A 19,999-nucleotide genomic window follows, 5' to 3' on the forward strand; every position below is an offset into this window, starting at 1 on the left:
CACATACTGCGGTGCTTTTTTTGTGTTTTAGCGTCAGCACCAGTCTCGCCAAGGGACGGAGCTCAGCCACTGCCCCCCCCCCCCCCCCCCCCAGACGCCCTACCAAGAGGCGGCAGACGACACGCAAAAGCAAAGGCGCGGCGGGGCTGGCGGACTGGAAGGGGAAGGTCGTACCTGCCAGGGAGATTTCACGCTGCTGCTTCATTGAGTTAAAAAGGGAAAAACAGGATATGGGATTTCTAAGGTCTGATTTTTTTGGGGGGGGATTTTGCATTGGATTATGCACGCAACGCGATAAGCATCCCCCGCGATCCCCTCAGCGTTACTTTGCCTATGAGTCATGTGACTTAAGGTCACGTCTTCTGACTCTCCGCCACCAAGACCTCCCCCAGTCTCACTGCAGACACCTGCGCTAAAGGGACAGTTCAACCAACAATTTCACTTGTGTGCCCCTCACCCTGCTGTCAGCACCTTGTAATCCATGTGACCGTTCTGGAGTTGAAACAAGCACCGCCCACTTACTGCAGCCTCTAGACTCCATTGCAGGTCTTAATGCTCAATTCTCTTTTTTTTTTCCCCTCCCTGAAATCTGTTCACATTATAATTTCATTATGACCGTCACTCTGTTACATGTATATATATATATATATTTTTAACTTTATTAGGTGAACTGTTTTTTTGAAGAACTAATCAGGAAGTAATGCTTTACAGAAGGTGAGAGAAAACCAGCACATGCACAGATTTTGTCCTCTGACAAGTTCAATTGTGGGTCTTCTGTTCGCTGCCCTCAGCTGTGCTTTTTTATTTTATTATTTTTTAAAAAAAAGCCTCAGAGTATTGTTGTATTGTTGTGCAGCTCAGCGCCTGCATCGTATCCATGGCTTCTGTGTTGCTTGTTTTCTGACTTTCAGTGACAAAAGAAAGGAAAAACTAAATTAAGTTTCTGGCGGCTTTGGAGTCGAACCAAAGCCTCTTTCTTCTTCCCTCCCAGCCTTGTTATTTTCTGGCTTTTCTGTCTGACTTAATCCCTCTCCTGAGGTGTAGCGGAGCGTTTGACCGCAGCACGGCGAATTAACAGCACACAGCTCTGCCACAACAATCAATGCATTTTAATATTTTTGATTTTTTTCTGAGAGAAAAGAATTAAAGGGGTCGAACGGACAGAAGTTTATCATTCACATCCCCTCAGATTAAGAATTTCTAAGGTTCCAGTCACAGCTAACTGGTGGCATTGCCCCTTAAAAACACAGGAAGGATTTTGAATTCAGTTAGAAAAAACGAAATCAATCAAATCTATAAAGTTACTTTGAAATTTTTTTTTAACCTTGTATTTTATTGTGCATTTTTATGAGATTGTAATCTAGCTGGAATTAAAAGAGGTCAGTCGGTTGGAAGAACATCTGGATTTGATAGGAAACGTTGGAAAAGCAGCCAAATATAAACAATCTAAAGAATCCCAACAGTTCACGCTAGAGGCCGGCGAGGCGCTGGAGCATTTGACCACTCGGGTGGATTAAGAGAGCATCTCTTGAGACGCACCAGCTCCCTGTGACTCCTCCTAGCCTTCTCCTCGCAGACTCTGAGAAATGTGCTTAGCGAGGCCGTCCTGACTGGCTCCGGTTCAGCTGGCGTCTTCGTCCGCCTGCTACTCTCTTCTACTCAACCGCCTCCCGACGACCCAAAGTTCCACACGCCATAAATATTGACTTTGTGTCCCCCTTTGCTTGGTGGGTTTAAAAGGATTCTAGAAGTGAAGTGGAACATCGTGAAGAATTCAGCTACTGTTTAAAAAAAAAAAAAAAAAAAGTATTTATTGATTAGAAACTTGAAACTTAAAGTTATAGAACGACACAGTTGGAGCTCTTTATCTGTGGCAGTGCCAAGGACACGGAGGGCACTGAGCACAGGCAGAAGAAGAAGAAAAAGAGGAAGAAGCGACGACAGTCTGTAAAAGCCAGCGAACGGCGCTTGACTCATGTTTTGGGTTGAGGAGGCTGTTTTGTGACGGGAAAAAGGTGTCTTGAAAGGACTTTTTTGCCGTTGTTGTTCGATGTTGTTCAAGCACCAGGAGCAGCTTGTCAACTTTAAATTGGCGCACTTTAAATCATTTGTGCACACACACGGTTTCGCTCAGCTGTGCATACACAGCTGAGCGGCAATTCAGCTGCAGCCATCAAAATAATGGATATCACCAAGTCATGGGGTAAAATTATAAAATAAGAAAATTGTTACCAGCTTCTTTAACTTTTTGTGAAACGCAACACAAAGCTTCCCGCTGTCATTCATCTTGATCACTTCATGTGTGTGTGTGTGTGTGGATGGGTGGATACATTGTCAACACGAGTGGCTGTCCAAGGGTGTCGTTGACCAGCAGCCTGATTCCTAATCAGTCAGCTGACACCTGTTAGAGGTGCAGCTGGTCTGCCAGAAGCTCACTGAGGGAACGACTCAGGTCTGCAGCTACAGGAGTGTGTGTGTGTGTGTGTGTGTGTGTGTGGGCGCAGCTGTAAAAATGAATTAATCAGCAAGAGTGCCGTCCTCAAGTCATTTCCTTTCCTGTAACTGTGAGTTATTGATCAGATAAAGAGACCCGCTGTCAGTACCAGCATGTCTCCAGCATAAATATATATTTAAGCATTTTGACCTTTCGTCCAAAAATAGGATCCAGTGATGTGATGTGTTGTTTTGTGTGTGTGTGTGTGTTTTTTTTCTGGTCACTCTTTGTGAGTTGAAATGGGTGCAGCGACATCTAGTGATGATGTCACACCTGGACAGTGCCTGCACACTGTCCTTTAGCACCTTTGTCAAGTCTGGCCAAGTCACTTTTTTTGATACCATTATATTATTTACGATTTTAAACAGGTCACAATTTTTTGTTTTCTTCATCAAAGCCACTGAGCCGAAGGAAAACAAGCTGAAATCTTTGATATATTTATTTTGATATTTATGTATTGTGGCTGCATGCTTATATATATATATATATATATATATATGTTGTTAAACAACATTCTTATGTGCACAGGAAAACAAAGGAGGAGGAAAGGTCATACAAGGTCAATTAAGTCAGGTACTTTTGTGGGAAACATAATCCCTTTTTTTTTTTTACAAAAGTTGTGCCCTCCAGCCTGTCTCCATTCAAGATGCATCTCCTTCAACATTTCGGTCATTTCAGCTGCAGCTAAAGTTTAGGGCGGCGGGCTCCAATATCTCTGATGAATCGCCCGCCATTGTTTTCGCTCCTAAATCAAACCCACGGCACCCGGAGAGGGAAGCCGCCGCCGCCGCCTCGCATTAACTTAAAAGATGGGCTCTAAATCCTGAAGGCATCTGTCAGACTCTGTCACCGCTGCTCGCCAGCGGGAGCATTAATCACACACGGCTTGATTGTCACAACAGCTCGGGCCATATGCTCGGGATTAATTGCGCGGCCGCAGACTCCTTAAACGCCTCGCTCGGACGCTCGACTCCCGCGCTTTTTTTTTTTTCCAGAGTGGGGGTTGCGAGGGAGGAGGGCAATAATCCTGGCTTTTCTAGGAGTTCACGGTTCATTTAAACGAGACGTTGTGATGGGGATTTTTTTTGTCATTGTGCAAGTATAACAAAATTTGGAGGAGTCTCTCAACTTTCACACAGAAAGAGGAAAATAGAAAATAGAAATATGCAAACAAGTCTTAAAAAAAAATGAGTTGAAATGAAATGGTTGAACACGGCAACGCCAGGAAACACTGCGTGTCACTCGGCATCAAGATGACCGCAGTGACGCTGCACACGGCCAGAGCTGGAGGTCAATAATCCGTCTTTCTGCTCAATCAGCAGCACGGCGGGAAGGGAGAGGCTGATGTGATTGATGCCCGGGGACGTCAAGACACGCTTACACACCTTTTTTTTTTTAATCTGTGAAACGCATTCTGGCGGAAGGAACACACCGCCGCTCACGACTTGAATTATGCATTACCCAGAGTGAGAGAGAGAGAGAGAGAGAGAGAGAGGGGGAAAAATGACAATAACTTGCTTTTCTTGCTGATAGCATCAACAGTCCATCTGTTCTCAGGGGAGGGCGGTGCAAGAGTCAGGGCGCCAAGTTGTAACGGGGACCAATCGCACAAAAGCTTGTGTGTTTTGCGCCTCATGTGCGTCAAGATTGTATGTGTGTGTGTCAGGGGGATGGGAGGTTGTTTTTTTTATAGTTTAAATGGGTTTTTGGAGGCGGATAGGATTTTCAGTATGTAGAAGAGTCCACTGTGTGTTTATTTTTTATTTTACATATTAAAGTTTCCAGATTCCAAATTTCCAGATGTTACCAATTCATTTTGGTGGTCTCGTTCCAACAGTAAACAAGGTTTGCTTGGCTCCTAGCTCCCGTGGTCAGGGGGCAGTGACTACTTATGGGAGAAATCCAGCAAAATCCGAACGGATTGTTTTAGTGCAGCAACACTGAAAAAAATCCAGCCCATCTAGAAATAAACAAATTGTCGCTTTTTGTACTTGGTGTGTTGATTGGCATGTCAGAATCGTAAAAAAACAAAACAAAAACCTGTTGCAGAGCTGAAGAGGTCAGTTTCTACTGAGTGGAATCTGAATCTCATTTAACATCTTAATGTTGCTCAATAAGACTCACTGAGGGGAAGATGAATTCTTACCCACCCTTCTGCCTGCACTGGAATCCAAACTTGTCTGCCTGTTTTGACAGGGAGGGTGGCGCCGTTACACGCATGAATGTGCGCAAGTAGGACCAGAGACAACTTTCCACAGATTCAAACACCGGCATGTATGCGACTGCCGTTCCAACCTGTTGCAAGATCGCATTAATATTAATCTGCCGAAAGACGGAAAGCCCCAGTGTCACCAGCACATAATGTGGGTGGGAAGCCAATCAACAAAGCCAACATTCGCTTTTTAAATTCACTTGTTTTTGATTTTTTTTTTTTGTATTTTGTGTAGAAAAGAACTGATATTAGGATAATGCAAAAATGTGAAACTATAACATATATGTCAACTGGCATTGTCCACAAAACTGCGACCAGTTCCCCATTATCTCTTACACATCATTTGGTCAGTGGAGGTTCAGTTCTTGCAACTAGAGGGCGCCGAGGAGGTGCAGGGAGCCGGTTTGTTTTGGTGCACCTGTAGACCGAAAACTACTATGTAGTCATGAAATTATTTCCCATTTAACTTTTTTCAAAATGTGTATACTCAAAAGCAAATCAAATGGCGAATGAATGAATAAACTGAATAAAACTCCCCCAAAAGCGTAAAATAAGGTCGAACGGTGTGTGTGTGTGTGTGTGTGTGTGTGTGTGTGTGTGTGTGTGTGTGTGTGTGTGTGTGTGTGTGTGTGTGTGTGTGTGTGTGTGTGTGTTGCAGCTTTACGGGCTCCATCATGCCTTGCGGTGTCCCACTTCACTACCGACGTGTTTTACAATCAGCCCCGCGGTCTCCGTCAGTAACAGGCGGAGCTGCGTGGTGCCGGAGGAGGAGGTGGAAGAGGAGGAGGAGGTGGAAGAGGAGGTGGTGGTGGATCACCTCGTCGGATGTCCAGTCAGTGGACTGAACTGACCGACTGACACACGGGACTTGCGGGCGGACGTAACGTTCGTGGACGGCCGGGCCAACGGACGGACGCGTGTTTACATTACATCGGCGCGAATCCTTGTCGTTGTTCATCATCATCATCATCATCATCATCATCGCCGTCGCTGAGGAAAAGGAGGGGGCACGTGTACGTGCGCGCACCGCGTCGATTCCCGCAAAGTGCCCAGTGACATGCGTGGGAAAGTGTCGGGGAGAAGAAGAAGCGCCGAGGCTGCGGCACAGCGCCGGAGTTGCTGCTGAACGAGCGAACGACCCGCTGCAGAAACAAGGTGAGCGCTTCTGCTGCATGCGCCAGTTTGCCCCCCCCCCCCTTTCTCCTGCCGGGCCGAGCCGAGCCGAGCCGAGCCGAGCCGAGGTTCGTCGGACCGGGCGGACAACTGGCGAGCGGTTCCGAAGTGATTCCAACGAGTGTTTTGCTGCTGCCGCCGCTGAGGAGGTGCTTGTTGTTGCAGGCTGAGGCTCCACGACTTGGAAGCAGCCTGCATCGTGGTTGTGTGTCCCGTGACGGACCGTCCCTGAACACAACTATAGGAGTGTTCGGGTCCTGTACTGTACTGTACTGCGCTGTGTGGCTCTGCTGAGCCTCGTCACGATGCCTATCTTAATAGAGTTTGGAAATAAGCGCGTGCTCAGCAGGACTTTTGATCATGACTGGAGTGAAGAAGTCCTTGAAAGCAGCACACGTGTGATGGGACCAAGGGTGTGTGTGTGTGTGTGTGTGTGTGTGTGTGTGTGTGTGTGTCATAGGCAATTGCAATTTCTTTTTTGTTTTCTTGAATTCCAAAGATCTGCTGCTGTCACCTTCACCTTTGCCCTTTGAGATGCTGCAACTTTTCCCACTGTTGTTGTGAACTTGTTAGCCTTTAAAGGGTCAATGTGTTTCGGTGATTTGGTGTTGATCTCGTTTACAGGCCATCAGCTTAACAAAACAAAACAGCTTGACATGCGCAACGTTCACTCAACTAATGCTCCGAAACTCTTGAAGAAAAAGTCCTGTCGCTCGCCTGCTCTGTCCAGTTTTCCACCCCCTCCCACACGTCCACCTCCACACGTCCACCTCGTGGTCTGTTAAGCTCCCGAGTCTTACGGGGTTAAAGGCTTATTGTCTCCACCAAGCTGATTAGTTCACTTTTGAGGCTGCAAGTTGGCGCTTTGGTCTCCAGTTAACCTGCAACTGGACGGCGACTGGAAAATGTGGAAGTGGGGCCTGCACCTTTTTCATAAGAACACATGAAGCTAAACAAAAAAAAAAAAAAAAAAATGCCCTGCTATGCTGAAAGAAGGACATCATACTTTACAAATCACCAGCCGGAAGGTTCACTGGTCTTTGAAGTGTTTTCCTTCGCAGGAAAATTTCAAAACTGATGGGGTGGAGGATTGGCACAAGGACCTGGAGGAGCAGCTGCTCTGTCCGATACCTGCTTGAAGCTTATTCCAGCTTTCGCTAAACCCGGAGCCGCCTCACTCGTCCCAACGGCCAACAGTAAACCTGTTTTTAAAAGACACACTGGAGCTGCACAGAGATTCTAACACAGGCCGTCAGAGTTGAGAAGTAAAACTGCCCTGTCTGGAGTGGGAACCAAGTTTGATTGCACACAATCCCACCAGCCTTCCTTCGTGGATAAAGAGGCTGTTGGGTGGGGGAGGGGTGCGACAGCGACAGCGACAAGTGGCTGCCCTTTACAAACACCTGCCGCGGTTGCTCTTTGCCAGACGCACGTCGGACAAATGCTCAGAAATTTGAGATCTGGGAAACCCTTTTTGATATGTAGTCGGCCGACTTGTTGATTACTCAGGTTTTTATATGCAGTTTCTCTTAAGGAAAGATTATTTTTCTCCCCCCACTGGACAGCAGTTGAAACCCTCCTGATTGGGTGAAATCTTTACTGGCAGACCACCTTTGTGACGTCACCCCCCCCCCCCCCCCCCCCCCCCCACGTGACCCCGCGGCCCTGGTGCGCCACCTCCGTGTTTTCCTCCGGGCGCCGCATTGAGAGGCAAAGACAAAGAGGAAGCGAAGCACTGGGCTGCTCCTTAATTGTCGCTGATTGTTGGGTTTACTTTCCCAGACCGCGGCCTCCAATCAACCCGGTGGTCTGTGCGAGGCCGGAGACAAAGCCGGAGTAGTGCTGCCATGGTGAGGGATTGTTTGCGTCCAGTCATGCTGCATGGCCATGTGGGCGTGCACGTGCACATGCGCGCGCACACACACACACACACGCACACGCACACACACTCTCACACACAAACAGGCACACACTGCAGCGTGCTCTTTTGTCCGCTTGCCTCCTGTGTCAGCGGAGCGCCCTCCTGTTGCCTCAGCCTCCTGGTCCCTTTAAACATTGGCCCCTGATTGCATCATCATCATCATCATCGCCGTCGTCTGTTGTCGAAGGGCTCGTTGCTGTCACTACAAAGCTGTATTTTGGTGCTGCGTTCAAAGACACTCCTGGGCTGTAATGTGAGGGTTGCATGACTGCTTTTTTGTATTACAATAATGGCACATGTAACAAATACATAAACAAAACAAGTAAGCACCAAATAATGATTTAGCTTAGCTTAGATTATACATTGAAAATCACACTTTCACAATTGCACCTATAATTAGCATTCATTTAATTTATTTCTTTTGGTTCTTTAAATTCTTATTTATGAACCGTTAAACAATTTGCTCATCGTGTTTCGTCAAAGCTGCAGACAAAAGGCCCCGAATGGATCAGCAGGTTTGTTGAAGTCTAATTAAGTTAAGCGGCTGAGAGAGAGCGAACAAAAGCAGGAAGTGAAGGCTCTCGGAATCAATTTGCATTTAAAGAGTCACCGCGTGTAGTTTGTCCACCGTGAACCGATTTTGTGCCGTTCCGTCGACTCCAGACCGCGGCGGAACGTGAACCCCCGTCACCGGCACAGTCGATATCAGACTTCAACAAACGGCCGGTTAATCCCGGGGGTGACCCGCTTTAAGAAACACCCTCCACTATTCAGGAGTTTGTCTCCTGCCTAGCGCCGACCTCTCCCAAGAACCCTGCCTTCTTGTGGCATCCCAGGAATGACACTCTGGAGGCGGCGGGGCCAAAGTCACCGCTAAGTTTAGCTCGTTGCCCATTTGCTGAGGAATCTTCAGATGCGACTTCGAAGGTCGCTCTGGGGTTTTCCAAAGTCTCTCTGATGTTTTTGTGAGCTGTTCCTCTTACGCCAACACCGTCGGTATTGTTTTGATGTTTTCCGGACACAGTCCTCTTGTTCACCCCTGTTTGAATGCATCAGTGATTCGTTTTTTGCCCTAAGTGCAGGGACAATATTATGTGTTCCAGTGAGCTAGGTGAAGTCACACATTTGTTCGACCACATCAAGAGACAAACATATCATTATTATTCCAGTTAGTTCATAAAAAGACAAAAATTCCACTATTATTCCATTATCATTCCATCTTTATGTTCAGCAGTTAAGTCCTCACACACGTGTTGAAAGAGACAGTTGATGTTGAAATCAACACAAAATATTTGTTGTTCTTGTTTAGTTCAGCTTTGGGCATGCACACGCTTCTCAATAGATTTTGCACAGGCAGTGCATGACCACAGCTCAGAGGCTTGTTGGGCGCAAAGTATAAACTAGTGATGTCGTCCCGCAGCCGCGGGTGAGTGGATTACCTTCTGCCGGAATGTGTTTATCATACTGTGACTAACGGCGACTAACAGGAAATTCCTGCAGCTTTCTCACCGCCGGGTCGGCGGCCCGAGACTAATTATTCATCTCCCCCATCCTCGAAAATAGAAACGCGCGCAAAGTTGGATGCTAATTTGTGTACACTCGTGGTCCTGCCGTCTCTTATCTTTTATTTATCCGCGCTCCGACAGAGGGGGTCTTCAAAGTGGCTGCGGTTCAGATCAAAGACGTAGCCGGGGCGGAGGAGGTGGAGGCGGCGGCGTGAAAATTTTGGAATGATAACTAAAGCAGAGGCCGCCCGTAAAGGAGAGACGCAGAGAGGGACGCTCGCCTTCCCCGCTTTATTAACCCGAGTGAAGAAAATCAAAGCTGGAATCCGCGGGAGAAGCGAGGAAAGAGTTTGATTAGTCGGACATTGATGAGCTCCATGTCGGACGTGGTGCTACACCCTCAGGCCGCTGCTGCGTCCCCGCCCTCCGCTCCTCACGGCCTCACTCACAAGATGCGGCTGGGGGCGCGAGAAGAAAACACATACCGGCCCCTTTTTTCCTAATGTGTTCTTCTCTAAAACATCTTTTCCCAGCCTGGAAATCCCTTCCAAGGCTCGCTCAAATATCACTGTCACATTGAATGCATCAACCAAGTCATTGTTTCGCTACTGGTTTGTTAAATAATTAACAAAAGACAATTTTGCGCGGCAGGAGACGCTGCCCGTGTTTATGCTACTTGAATGATGAGCAGGCGGGCGCGTCGCTTCGCCTTCCAGAGAGATGACGGTTTACAAGTCGGCTCGTCCTCCCCGAGCGGAGCCGCAGTGCGATCGCCGCACCGAGTAAACATCCCATTACAACATCTCCGCCGCAGCTGTGAGAAACACGAGACGTCGTCATCGTGTCGTCTGTTAGGATTCTGCCACCGACGAGCTCTCGTTTCCTGTTCAGCTGCAGGGGGATTCAAGTTTTCTTGAGAGGTACTCATGAAATACCGATGTCCTATTTGCGCTGATCTCACATTTTACCCGTGTTCTTTTTTTCGTCGTGGTCACTGGTGCAGCAGTCTTGCATCTTTGATGTCTAATGACCTAAAAAAACAGAAAACGGAAAACAAAAACAAAACAGCAACATAAAATGGCGCATTTTTAGCCTGATTCTACTTCCGCCATCAAAAACATGCTTTTAACTGTTAAAGGCCCAGTGCGCAACATTTAAAGCACCGATTTAGTTGAATGTCAAAAAGCAGGAATGGAGATTAAACACTGTCTGCAGTATCCTTCCTGACCATTAGGCGGTGCTAAATCTTCCTCAGTAGGCCTTTAAAACCGATGATTTGTTGTACCTCCAGAAGTTTTAAAGGAGACTGAGACAAGGTGACAGCGTCTCAGAGGCTGGATGGCCACTTTCCAGAACTGCATGTTGTAATACAGGGTAGAGTGAGCAAAAGAAGGATGGACTTTTTTTATTTATTTATTTATTTTTCATAACTTTGTGTGTTTTCTAAGCAGCAACACTTTTCTTCTTTTTTTTTTTGCGTTTCTTCACCTTCTCTTCTACTCCCTCCTCTTTCCTTCCTTTTTTCCACATTGCGTTCCAACCTTCATGTTCTGCTGAGCTGCGTTTTTTTTTCCTTTTTTTTTACCTGGGCCATAATGGGAGTCCGGCTCGGGACGTTTAACCGCAGTATCTGTCCATAGTTACAAATCATCACCCTCAAGCCTTCTGGTGCGGAGGAGTGCGCAGTGTAATGCAGACTCCATGGGTGTGGCGGCGTCTGCGGTGGTCGGGGTGGTCAGGGTGGGAATGGGGGAGGTTCGGGGGGGGGGGTTAAATTGCCGGAGGAATGGAAGTCCCATTCCAGCTGGGACGAAGATGGAAGGCACTTACATCGCTAATGGTTTCCCCGAGCAATATGGGAGTCAAGGATCGGAGCGTAACGGATGGTCAGGGAGGGCTGCTGCCCAGCAGGACTGCTACTGCAGAGGCCCTGGACATCAGTAACACCCCCCACACCCACCCAACCCCCACTGCCCCGCCGCACCGGCCCTCTGTGGTGGCCTTTGCCAGGTTCATAATGACTGCCTGGCTGCCGAGGTGCATGTGTCAGCAGTTTGAGGATGGGCTCTCTCTGCGCGCCGGCCTGTGAACGCTCCCTCACTGACACGAGCGACTGCGCCGCGTGCGCGCGTGGGCGAGGCCTGCTAAATGACCACCGGGGGCAGCGACAGTTTGCCTGACACATAACATGGAAACTTTCTCGCAGTGAAAGAGTGCGTCATGCTTCAAGGGGTCAGGTGCTTTTTTTCATCGCATGGGACATGGGAGATTGTTCTTCAAAGAGATGGAAATAATAATAATAATACTAATAATGATAATAGTCAATAGTTTGATAGCGTTGCATCGTGCCATTGTTAACAAACCGTCTTTGCTTCCTCCACAGATGGACAGAGAATCTTAGCGTCCCCCCCTTGTGGCCTGGAGGAATGAGGGCCTCTGGATGAGGGCCATGGAGCTGAAAGTGTGGGTGGACGGCGTGCAGCGAATCGTGTGCGGGGTCACCGAGTTCACCACATGCCAGGAAGTGGTCATCGCTCTGGCACAGGCCATCGGTAAGCGCAACGCTAGCTCTCCTGCGTCGATCCGATACGGTGTTGTGAAACCACGCGCTGACATCCAGCCGTAGACAGAGACAGTTTGAGTGAGTGCTCAAATTATGAGGAATCCCAGAAGGAAATCTGAAAAAACAAAACAAAAACCCCTTCACTGACTTTACTTAAAAGAAAGCTGGCAGGGTTCAGTGAAATCCATCTGGCTCCCATCCTGAAAATCTTCAAGCTAATGTGGCGTAAATTCTTCTTTTCTTTTTCTTGCGTGGGAGCAGGGGTTGGGGGTCCAACATAAATCCCCCCACAGAGATTTTCTGCTCTGCGGGCTGCGTCCAATATCGGCCGGGCAGGTTGTCAGATATACAGGAGATGATAAATTGCTGTAAAATAAAAAGTGACCAGAGGGCAACAGGAGGGGGGGATGGGGGTGGGGGGGGGGTTCACCTGTAAACGCGGCGCTGTGACCGAGCTGAGTCATGCTGCAGACTCCCAGCACACTCTCACGTTTGCCCCGGAACCGTGCGGTATAAACACGCTCGTGAATCCGTTTGTGAATTTTTGTTTGTTTACAGAAGGTGACACGTCAGTGTGAAATACACACCCGTCTCCCGGGATTTCCCACCGAACCCTGTTCTATTTCCTTGCCTGGTGTTCTTCGGCCTCTGTTGATCACGGTGGAAGTGTGAGAGTTATGGCGTTGGCTGTCTTTTTGTCTCCTCTCTGTGCCTTTTGTCCGAGCCGGCCCACTTTGATGTGAATGGCTGTAGTGATGGATGTGCCCCTATTTTACAAGGTCCTCTACTGTTCTTATGGTGGGGTAAGAATGGCCGCTGTTGTCGCTGTGCATTGTACACACACATAAAGCAGTGAAGGCTGTCCTTTTACCCAAGACAACCGCTGTTTGTTGAGTTGGGGTCTCCCACTGTAAAGTATTTTGTTTTTTTGCCCCCACACCCTCACTGAAACACAAGAAGTACTCTTTGCAATGAGCAGTGCTGGTCAAGCGTAGGACCTCAGAATGGGCCCTTGGGGGACTCTGCTGGTCAGAGAGACCTCCCAAGGAGACACGATTGAGAGAGTATTGTGCGTAGATGTTGACGTAGAAGTACAAGTACTTTGAACATGTTGAGGAACAAAAAGGAAATTTCTCTGGCTGTGCATTCCCATTATTACTCTGACAAAAAAGACCTAGACCAGGGGAGGGCAAAGGTTTTGACTGGTGGGCCACAGTGGGTTCTAATATTTGACAGAGGAGCTGGAGCAGGAGCAGATGGATGGGGTGTTTTGGTGACCCACCTCATAGGGGAAAGAAAATACATCATGGGATATGTTGGAAACGTGCTTTGATGTCAATAGAAAATGAACGAAAGCAAAGTTACAACAAAATCAGTGTCTGTAAAGCGCCATGGTGTTTATCTCTTTATTGAAATTACTCTTAAAACACTGGAAGAAATTGAGCAAAAAAATTGATGAAATATTTTATTATTTACTTGCTCTTAATATATTAATATTACATTTTTAATGCCCTTGTCTGGCCTACACTATCACTAAACTATTTACTGTGTTTATTGGGGTTTTTCATTTTTAGGACCTCATTTTACATCAATGCACAATCCGTTCTTCTGTTGCAGGCCGCACTGGAAGGTACACCTTGATTGAGAAGTGGCGGGAGACGGAGCGACACCTGGCCCCCCACGAGAACCCCGTGGTGTCGCTCAACAAGTGGGGCCAGTATGCCAGCGACGTCCAGCTCATCCTGCAGCGCACCGGCCCCTCGGTCAGCGAGCGGCCCACCTCCGACGGCCAGGCTCGCGTCCCCGAACGTGGCTACTACCGCCAGAGCCTGCCGCCCCTGGCCAAGCTCCGCCCGTCGGGGGCCGACCGCTCGCTCAAAAGAAGGGAACCTAAACGCAAGTCGCTGACCTTCACCGGCGGGGCCAAGGGGCTCCGGGAGATATTCGGGAAAAGCAGAGATGCCGAAGGTAGCGCGTCCTGAGGGGTCGTGGAAAGTATGTTTGAGAGTGCACGATCCGACCTCTGCCCTCATTTCCCCTGTCGCCCCCACTTCCCTCCCAGCTAAACAGGCGCAGCAGCACAACTTGAACCTCAGCCTGCGAAGGGTCTTAGGAGGCGGAGGTGGAGGCGGAGTGGCTTCGGTGCCGGGGAGCCCGGCCCGAGAGCTGAGTCGGCTGGTGCAGCTGCAGAGAGACAAGCTGCAGGCCCTGGAGAGTCGCCTGCTGGGCTGTGAGGCCGAGATGCAGGACTGGGAGGGGTCTCCAGGCGAGGTTAATGAAGTGAGTGAGAACCTCATCATTGCTAAATGGTTCCCAGCGCACATATGTTTTCCAAAAACCCCAGCCGTCTTCAAATCCGTCAAGGTTGATTGTGCATCGCGTAAAAAGTCTGATATACCTTGATTGTTGTTTACCAGTGTTAACCTTGCTTTTCTTTTAATTGGTGAATAAAAGAGGGAAAAGAGTATTAGCTAAGATGTTCATTTTCTCGCATCCTCGTTTCATTTCATGCGCACCCCTATATTTGCAATGCTCACAAAAACATTGGCTCTTATTTTCTGCAGACAACAAAAGAAACAGCTTCCAACCCCTCTCTCTCAACCCCGCAGGAGGAGCTGTTGCTCCTAGAGCAGCAGGTGAGGAGGAACGTCGCCGAGATGGAGGAGGAGGAGTTCTGGCAGAACGAGCTGCTGATCGAGCAGGAGAGCGAGAGGCAGCTCCGGCAGAAGCTGGGCGAGCTGCAGGCGGCGCTGCGCGACTGCGAGGCCAAGCTGGACGAGTACATCGGACGCGTGCAGGTGAGGGGAGATGCACCAGAAATTAAGAAAAAAGCAACCGATGAGACGTGTGTGAAACACAAATAAAGACATTTCACTCTTGTTTTTCCTCCAGAGCATGGAGGTCGGAGTGGAGCAGGAGCGGCTGCAGCAGGAGGCTGAACTGGACATGAAGGTCAATGAGGAGGAGGTAACGACCCAGACTCATACAGATACATAGTTCGGTCGAATTTTCAAAATCAGTAATTGGTGAAACCAAGTGGACGATCAACACGGAGCTGATAAAGCTGCAAACTTGTTGCACTTGATGGAGAACATCAGCTGCTCAATGCAGATTTGCGCACAGTAGCAAATTATTTCTGTTTTTGAAAGTTTTATTGTTTTGGCCTTTCTTGGCAAGGTCACCCTTGAGAAAGAGGTCTTGGACTCAATGGGGTTTTTTTTATCAGGTGAAATGAAGGATAAATAAATAAATAGAAGTGCAGCTCATGAATTCTGAACATGCAATCTGAACTCAGTCCAGAGCGATCTGAGTCTGAACTGTGAGCGTGGCTCTCCCTTCCTCCTCCCCGACCCCCCTGTGTCCCTCTCAGGTGCGGACGCAGCTGGACAAGGTGATGGCGGAGCTGGAGGCGCAGAGCCAGCACACAACGCGGCTGGAGAGCGGCTGCAGGTCCCTGGAGCGCTCGCTGTGCCAGTCCGGCCAGAGGCTGGAGGTGAGTCCTTTTTAATCGGTCCCCAGTGTTCTTTGCCGCCGGTTGCAAAAAAGTTGGCGAACTTGAGCACGCTGCGTTGGGGAGGATGTACCTGTTCTGCAGGACACAGGTGGATCGGCCCAGACCGGAGGTCGTTAGGTCAAGCGGAACAGAGTCCAGTCTCTGGCGTGAAGTCAAGTGCTGTGAGAAAACAGGGAGGTTCGAGGGGGTGGGTGGGGGAGGGGGGCCGTGGGGGTGGCGAGGGTATTACAGCATTCTTCTCCTGATTAGAAACGGGGACCTGAATAAGAACCGCAGTCTCCCCGCCTCGCCATTGCGTAACCGCTGGGGGAGTCGGCCGCTCAGCTCTCTCGTCTGGCGGAGAAAAGATCCAGGCGGGGCGCCGGCGGCTGAAGTGATTGTTTTTCTTTCAGCTCCCTGGTTGTTGTGCAAGACTACAACTAGTTGTTCTGCAGCAGCTCGACTGAAGTGCGAGAAAGAAAAACTCTGCAGCTTATTATTATTATTATGATTAGGATTATGATGATTATGATTATTATTATTATTATTATTATTATTATTATTATTATTATTATCATTGTGCCACAGGAGAAGGAGCAGGAGCTGGAGCAGCTGACCAAAGAGCTGCGCCAGGTCAACCTGCAGCAGTTCATCCAGCAGACCGGGACCAAGGTCACCGTGCTGCCCGCTCAGCCTGCAGGGGAAAACAACGGCACGTAGACACACTCGCACGCACCCGCATGCACACACACTGAGAGTTATGTTCAGCGTTGGCCACACATTTGTTTGCACACAGTGCCCCCTTGTGGTGGACAGTCTGGCAAGGCAAAACGAAGCAACGCAGTACAATGAAGGTCCAAGTGTTGTTTTGATCTTCAGAAGACAGCTGATTTAGCCCTCTGTTTGCAGCATCCCACAGAAACACTGGGTTGTATCTCCTTGATGGTGATCAGAGGCGCTTCTCCTCCGGGATAGTGAATACTGACCTGGACCTGGCATCATTTCCAGTGTTTTTAGAGCGATGTTTTAGCACACAGTCGATGATTCTGATTTGTGATTGTTGTTCTTCTGTGCGTGTCCACAGAGGTGGAGTCAGGCTCCCTGACGCGACTCGGCTCTGCTCGCCTCTTACCTGGAAACCTCCGCAACCTCCAGAGTGCTGGGCCCTCCAGCCTCAACCCCGAAGGCATCTACGTGTGACCCGAGATCCCCCCGGACGACCACAGACGGCGTCTGTTACAGACTGACAGCCCTGAGAAGCTGAGTAGCGACGACAGCCTTTGAAAAGCAGGAGGACTTTGTGATGTAGCTGTGAGACTGATGTCCTGGTGAGAATCCTCACTATGTTGTTGAAAAAAAGAAAGAGAAGAAAGAAAATACAAGCCAGCAGACATAGTTTTCGCTGGTTGTGGAAGCCTCAGCCAGAAGATGCAGATGAACTCTATTTTTAAGTTGTAAATAACCAACTGGAGACAATTTACGGCTTGGATACGTCCAAGTATAACACCACACCTGCGCTACTGTATAGCCATGGCCATATCTGATTGCCTTAAAAACCAGACGTTAATAAGTTGAATTTTTCTCCAGGTAGCTACTGATCTATGCGCCATGTTGAGTGGAAGTACAAATAGCTCAGATTCAGGTGACACTCGGCGAAGGTGAACTGATGTCATGTTTAAGTCCAGGCTTTTCTTTCTCGTTGCGAGTTTCTAGACGGATGTGTGCAGGAAGTGAGCTCTTGTTTTACTTCCTGTCTCCAAACACTACGCATTATTTGGTAGTGGCTTCAGTTTAAACCCTCGAGCTGTTAATTTTCTGAAGGACACTGGCGGTTTAAAACCGCCAATGTCCTTCAGGAAAATATTTTCAATGCTTTACCCTAAAGCTGCCACGAGGTGGCGACAGAACATATATTATTAGGACAGACAAAAGTCGTTCTGGTATTTTTTTTTTTCTTTCTGTCCGTCTCTTTCACGGGTCTCTAATCTGAAATCTTCTGGAATGACGGTCACTCTGTTCATACTTATAAATGAACTCAAAGTGTTCATTTCATCCGTCGAAATGAACAAAAGATGTCTCATATGAACCAAAGCTAGTGTGACAAACAATAATAGTTAGATGAATGTACTGTTTTTGTTGTTGCTGTTTTTTCTTTTTTCTTTTTTTTAAAAATATGTATGCAACCTTTGCCTGACGAGTCAAATAGCCAAATAGTTGTCTGGTAGCTCTGTAGCAAAACTCGAGACAACAAATAATGATACAAATCCACGATAATTTTCTCATTAGACACTAAAATTGTGCAAGTTGTAGCCACCAAGATCGCACATTTCCAAAAAAACAAAACAAAACAAAAACCCACAAAAACATCCTGGCTGCAGCAGATGCAAAGTCAGTAAACGTCTGTGGATGCAAAAAAGGATCAATAATCTTCTCATCTCTGTGTAATTCAAAGTTGTGAATGTACCTGAACCTGTATCATTGACTTGTCACTACTTTGCTGTAAATCATCAGCACAAGTAGCATTAAACTTAAAGTTTACCTCAAATGTTTAATTGTATCTAAATTTGAGACAACAATGTATACTTTAGTACCTCAGCTATGATTTATTTTGATATTTAGCACTGTATGATCATTTTACCTGCATTTAGGCCGTGTATGCATTGTATCAATCAGCATTTATAACGCAGCACATCATGCTGTTGTGCTAATTTGCCAAGAATGTAGCCTGAAATCACATGTCCATCATAATACAAGCAGCGTTTTGTGCGTTGATGTCAAGAACGTCCTTCACCCGCCACATCTCATCATCTCCTCCACCTGTTTTCCCACATTTTAAATCAATTCCCATCCGCTCGCTGTCTTGTTGACCCTCATCTGAGCCCATTAGCGGCTTGTATTTGTACGACGCACACCTGATCGGCATTTCGCAGTTTGCTCGGCAGTTTGAAAAAAAAACGACAAGAAAAGAGGAAAATAGTTTACATCCCAACTGGGTGGATGTCGACAGTTTTATGGTCGTAGTTCAACGCAGACAAGTCGCTGAAAGTTTTTGAATAATGGCATGCCTTACTGGAAAATAAATGTAAATAATGTCCACGCATCACGTCAGTCTGGATAGTATTTTTTAACGTATAGTCTCTGGAAGATGCAGAGTGATGCTGAGTTTAGATTTAATGCTGCTGTTCTGCGTGCATGCGAAAAGAAAAAAAAAAAAGTGCAACTACTCGGTTTGGACTCCCAATTAATGGCTAACAAGGACGCAGCAATTCATCTGTGGGTTTGTCATTGTTGTTGTTGTCGTCGTTTTTGAGTCCCATTTTGCCTTCCTGACATTTACATGGACGGAGACGAGCTTTGCGTAAAAAGACCGGGCCTAAAGTTCACCGTTCACAAAAAAAAAAAAAAAAAGGCCCAGACTCGCACATTATTTTCTGGCCTTTTTCATTCACTTTTTTTTTTCCTTCGAAATCCTGGCAAACAAAGCAACTGTGGGGGTCTGAGAAAGTTTACCAACATTTGCTGGCTGCATCTTTTTTTTCCCTTTCCTCCCCATTTCGCGTTTGAGACAAGGGATAATTGGTTTCCGCTGTGCCGGTCGGTGGCGCTTTTCAGCCAAAAAAAAAAAAGTGCATAAAGGAGTTGATGGAGCCATTACGGCAACAGCCGTGGAGTGGTTTTGAATGGTATTTAGGCGGCGCTGCAGCTCAGGGATATTTCAAGACGCAGAATTACCCTCGACAAGAATGGGCAGGAAGTAATTACGGATAAATGCCGCTCAGCCATTTGACAAGTTAAATCATATATTTGCTCTCGCGGGCGCTTGAGAGCTGGCGTTTTGTCAAGTTGAACGTGTCCCGTTGGCACCCCGAGACAAACACGCACACAGACACACAGACACAGGCACGCACACACACACACACACACACAAACTAGCGCGACTAAATTAATAATTTGGCTCAGCGTGAGATGAGATGAGATGAAGCTTGGAGAGTCCTCTCGGCTCGTGACTCACGTCGAGGCGCTTTGTGCCGGCGTGGCGGGCTGAGCGGCATGGATGTGTGTGCGACGCCCTTCCGGCGAGGGAGGCTGCGCTCGGCTCGACGCCGCTGACTTGCACTGAATCGACGCGAAGGGACTTTTTTGTAGCCTGCGTAAGAAAAATAACAAAACCCACGTCTGTACTCTTTTGTATACGGCAGCGTAGCTGAGTGCACTGTAGACTGTAGCCTCTGCTTCATCACTCAGTGTGTGTGTGTGTGTGTGTGTGTGTGTGTGTGTGTGCGTGTGTGTGTGTGTGTGTGTGCGCGTGCGTGTGTGTGTGTAAAAACAACTGGATAGTGTGATGTGATGAATGTGTCGGTGCATTAAAATGTGTTAGAATAAAAGGCAGAAATAAACAAACTGCTCGAGGCTCCCTGACTGTCTTTTTTCTTCTTTTCTTGTTTTGGTGGTCATATTCTGAAACAAAGGATCTCGTGACCCCGTCTGAACCACGACACAGACAGCGAGTTCTCCGCGAGTTGTGCGTTCAGCGCCTATGATGTCGCGCAGCAGAAACCGAGGCTGCCTCGAAGCCACATGTTCAACACTACTTTTCGGAGAGAAGTTGAGTTTAGAGAGAAAAAAAAAAAGCTAGAT

The 19,999-nt window shown here is 47.8% G+C and overlaps 1 protein-coding gene across 1 annotated transcript; it reads left to right on the top strand.

Annotated features, from left to right (window-relative positions):
- The first annotated feature begins 5,422 nt into the window (after positions 1–5,422).
- Positions 5,423–19,765, top strand: rassf8b (Ras association domain family member 8b). Its single transcript, XM_076030233.1, has 9 exons — positions 5,423–5,861; positions 11,689–11,857; positions 13,486–13,836; positions 13,931–14,148; positions 14,478–14,666; positions 14,761–14,835; positions 15,239–15,361; positions 15,950–16,073; positions 16,446–19,765. Exons 2-9 carry the CDS (start codon positions 11,746–11,748, stop codon positions 16,559–16,561), a joined length of 1,308 nt encoding a protein of 435 aa, XP_075886348.1. The 5' UTR covers positions 5,423–5,861; positions 11,689–11,745; the 3' UTR covers positions 16,562–19,765.
- Positions 19,766–19,999: the final 234 nt, after the last annotated feature.

This window comes from Nelusetta ayraudi, unplaced genomic scaffold, assembly GCF_046127955.1.
Source record: "Nelusetta ayraudi isolate G7.1 ecotype Tasmania unplaced genomic scaffold, CSIRO-AGI_Nayr_v1 ptg000027l, whole genome shotgun sequence".
NCBI classification, from domain to species: Eukaryota; Metazoa; Chordata; class Actinopteri; order Tetraodontiformes; family Monacanthidae; genus Nelusetta; species Nelusetta ayraudi.

Coding starts and splice junctions, on each gene's coding strand:
- rassf8b (XM_076030233.1), top strand. CDS start 11,746: ATGAGGGCCATGGAGCTGAAAGTGTGGGTGGACGGCGTGCAGCGAATC. Junction 14,149..14,477: donor CTCCAGGCGAGGTTAATGAA/GTGAGTGAGAAC, acceptor TCAACCCCGCAG/GAGGAGCTGTTGCTCCTAGA. Junction 15,362..15,949: donor AGTCCGGCCAGAGGCTGGAG/GTGAGTCCTTTT, acceptor ATTGTGCCACAG/GAGAAGGAGCAGGAGCTGGA.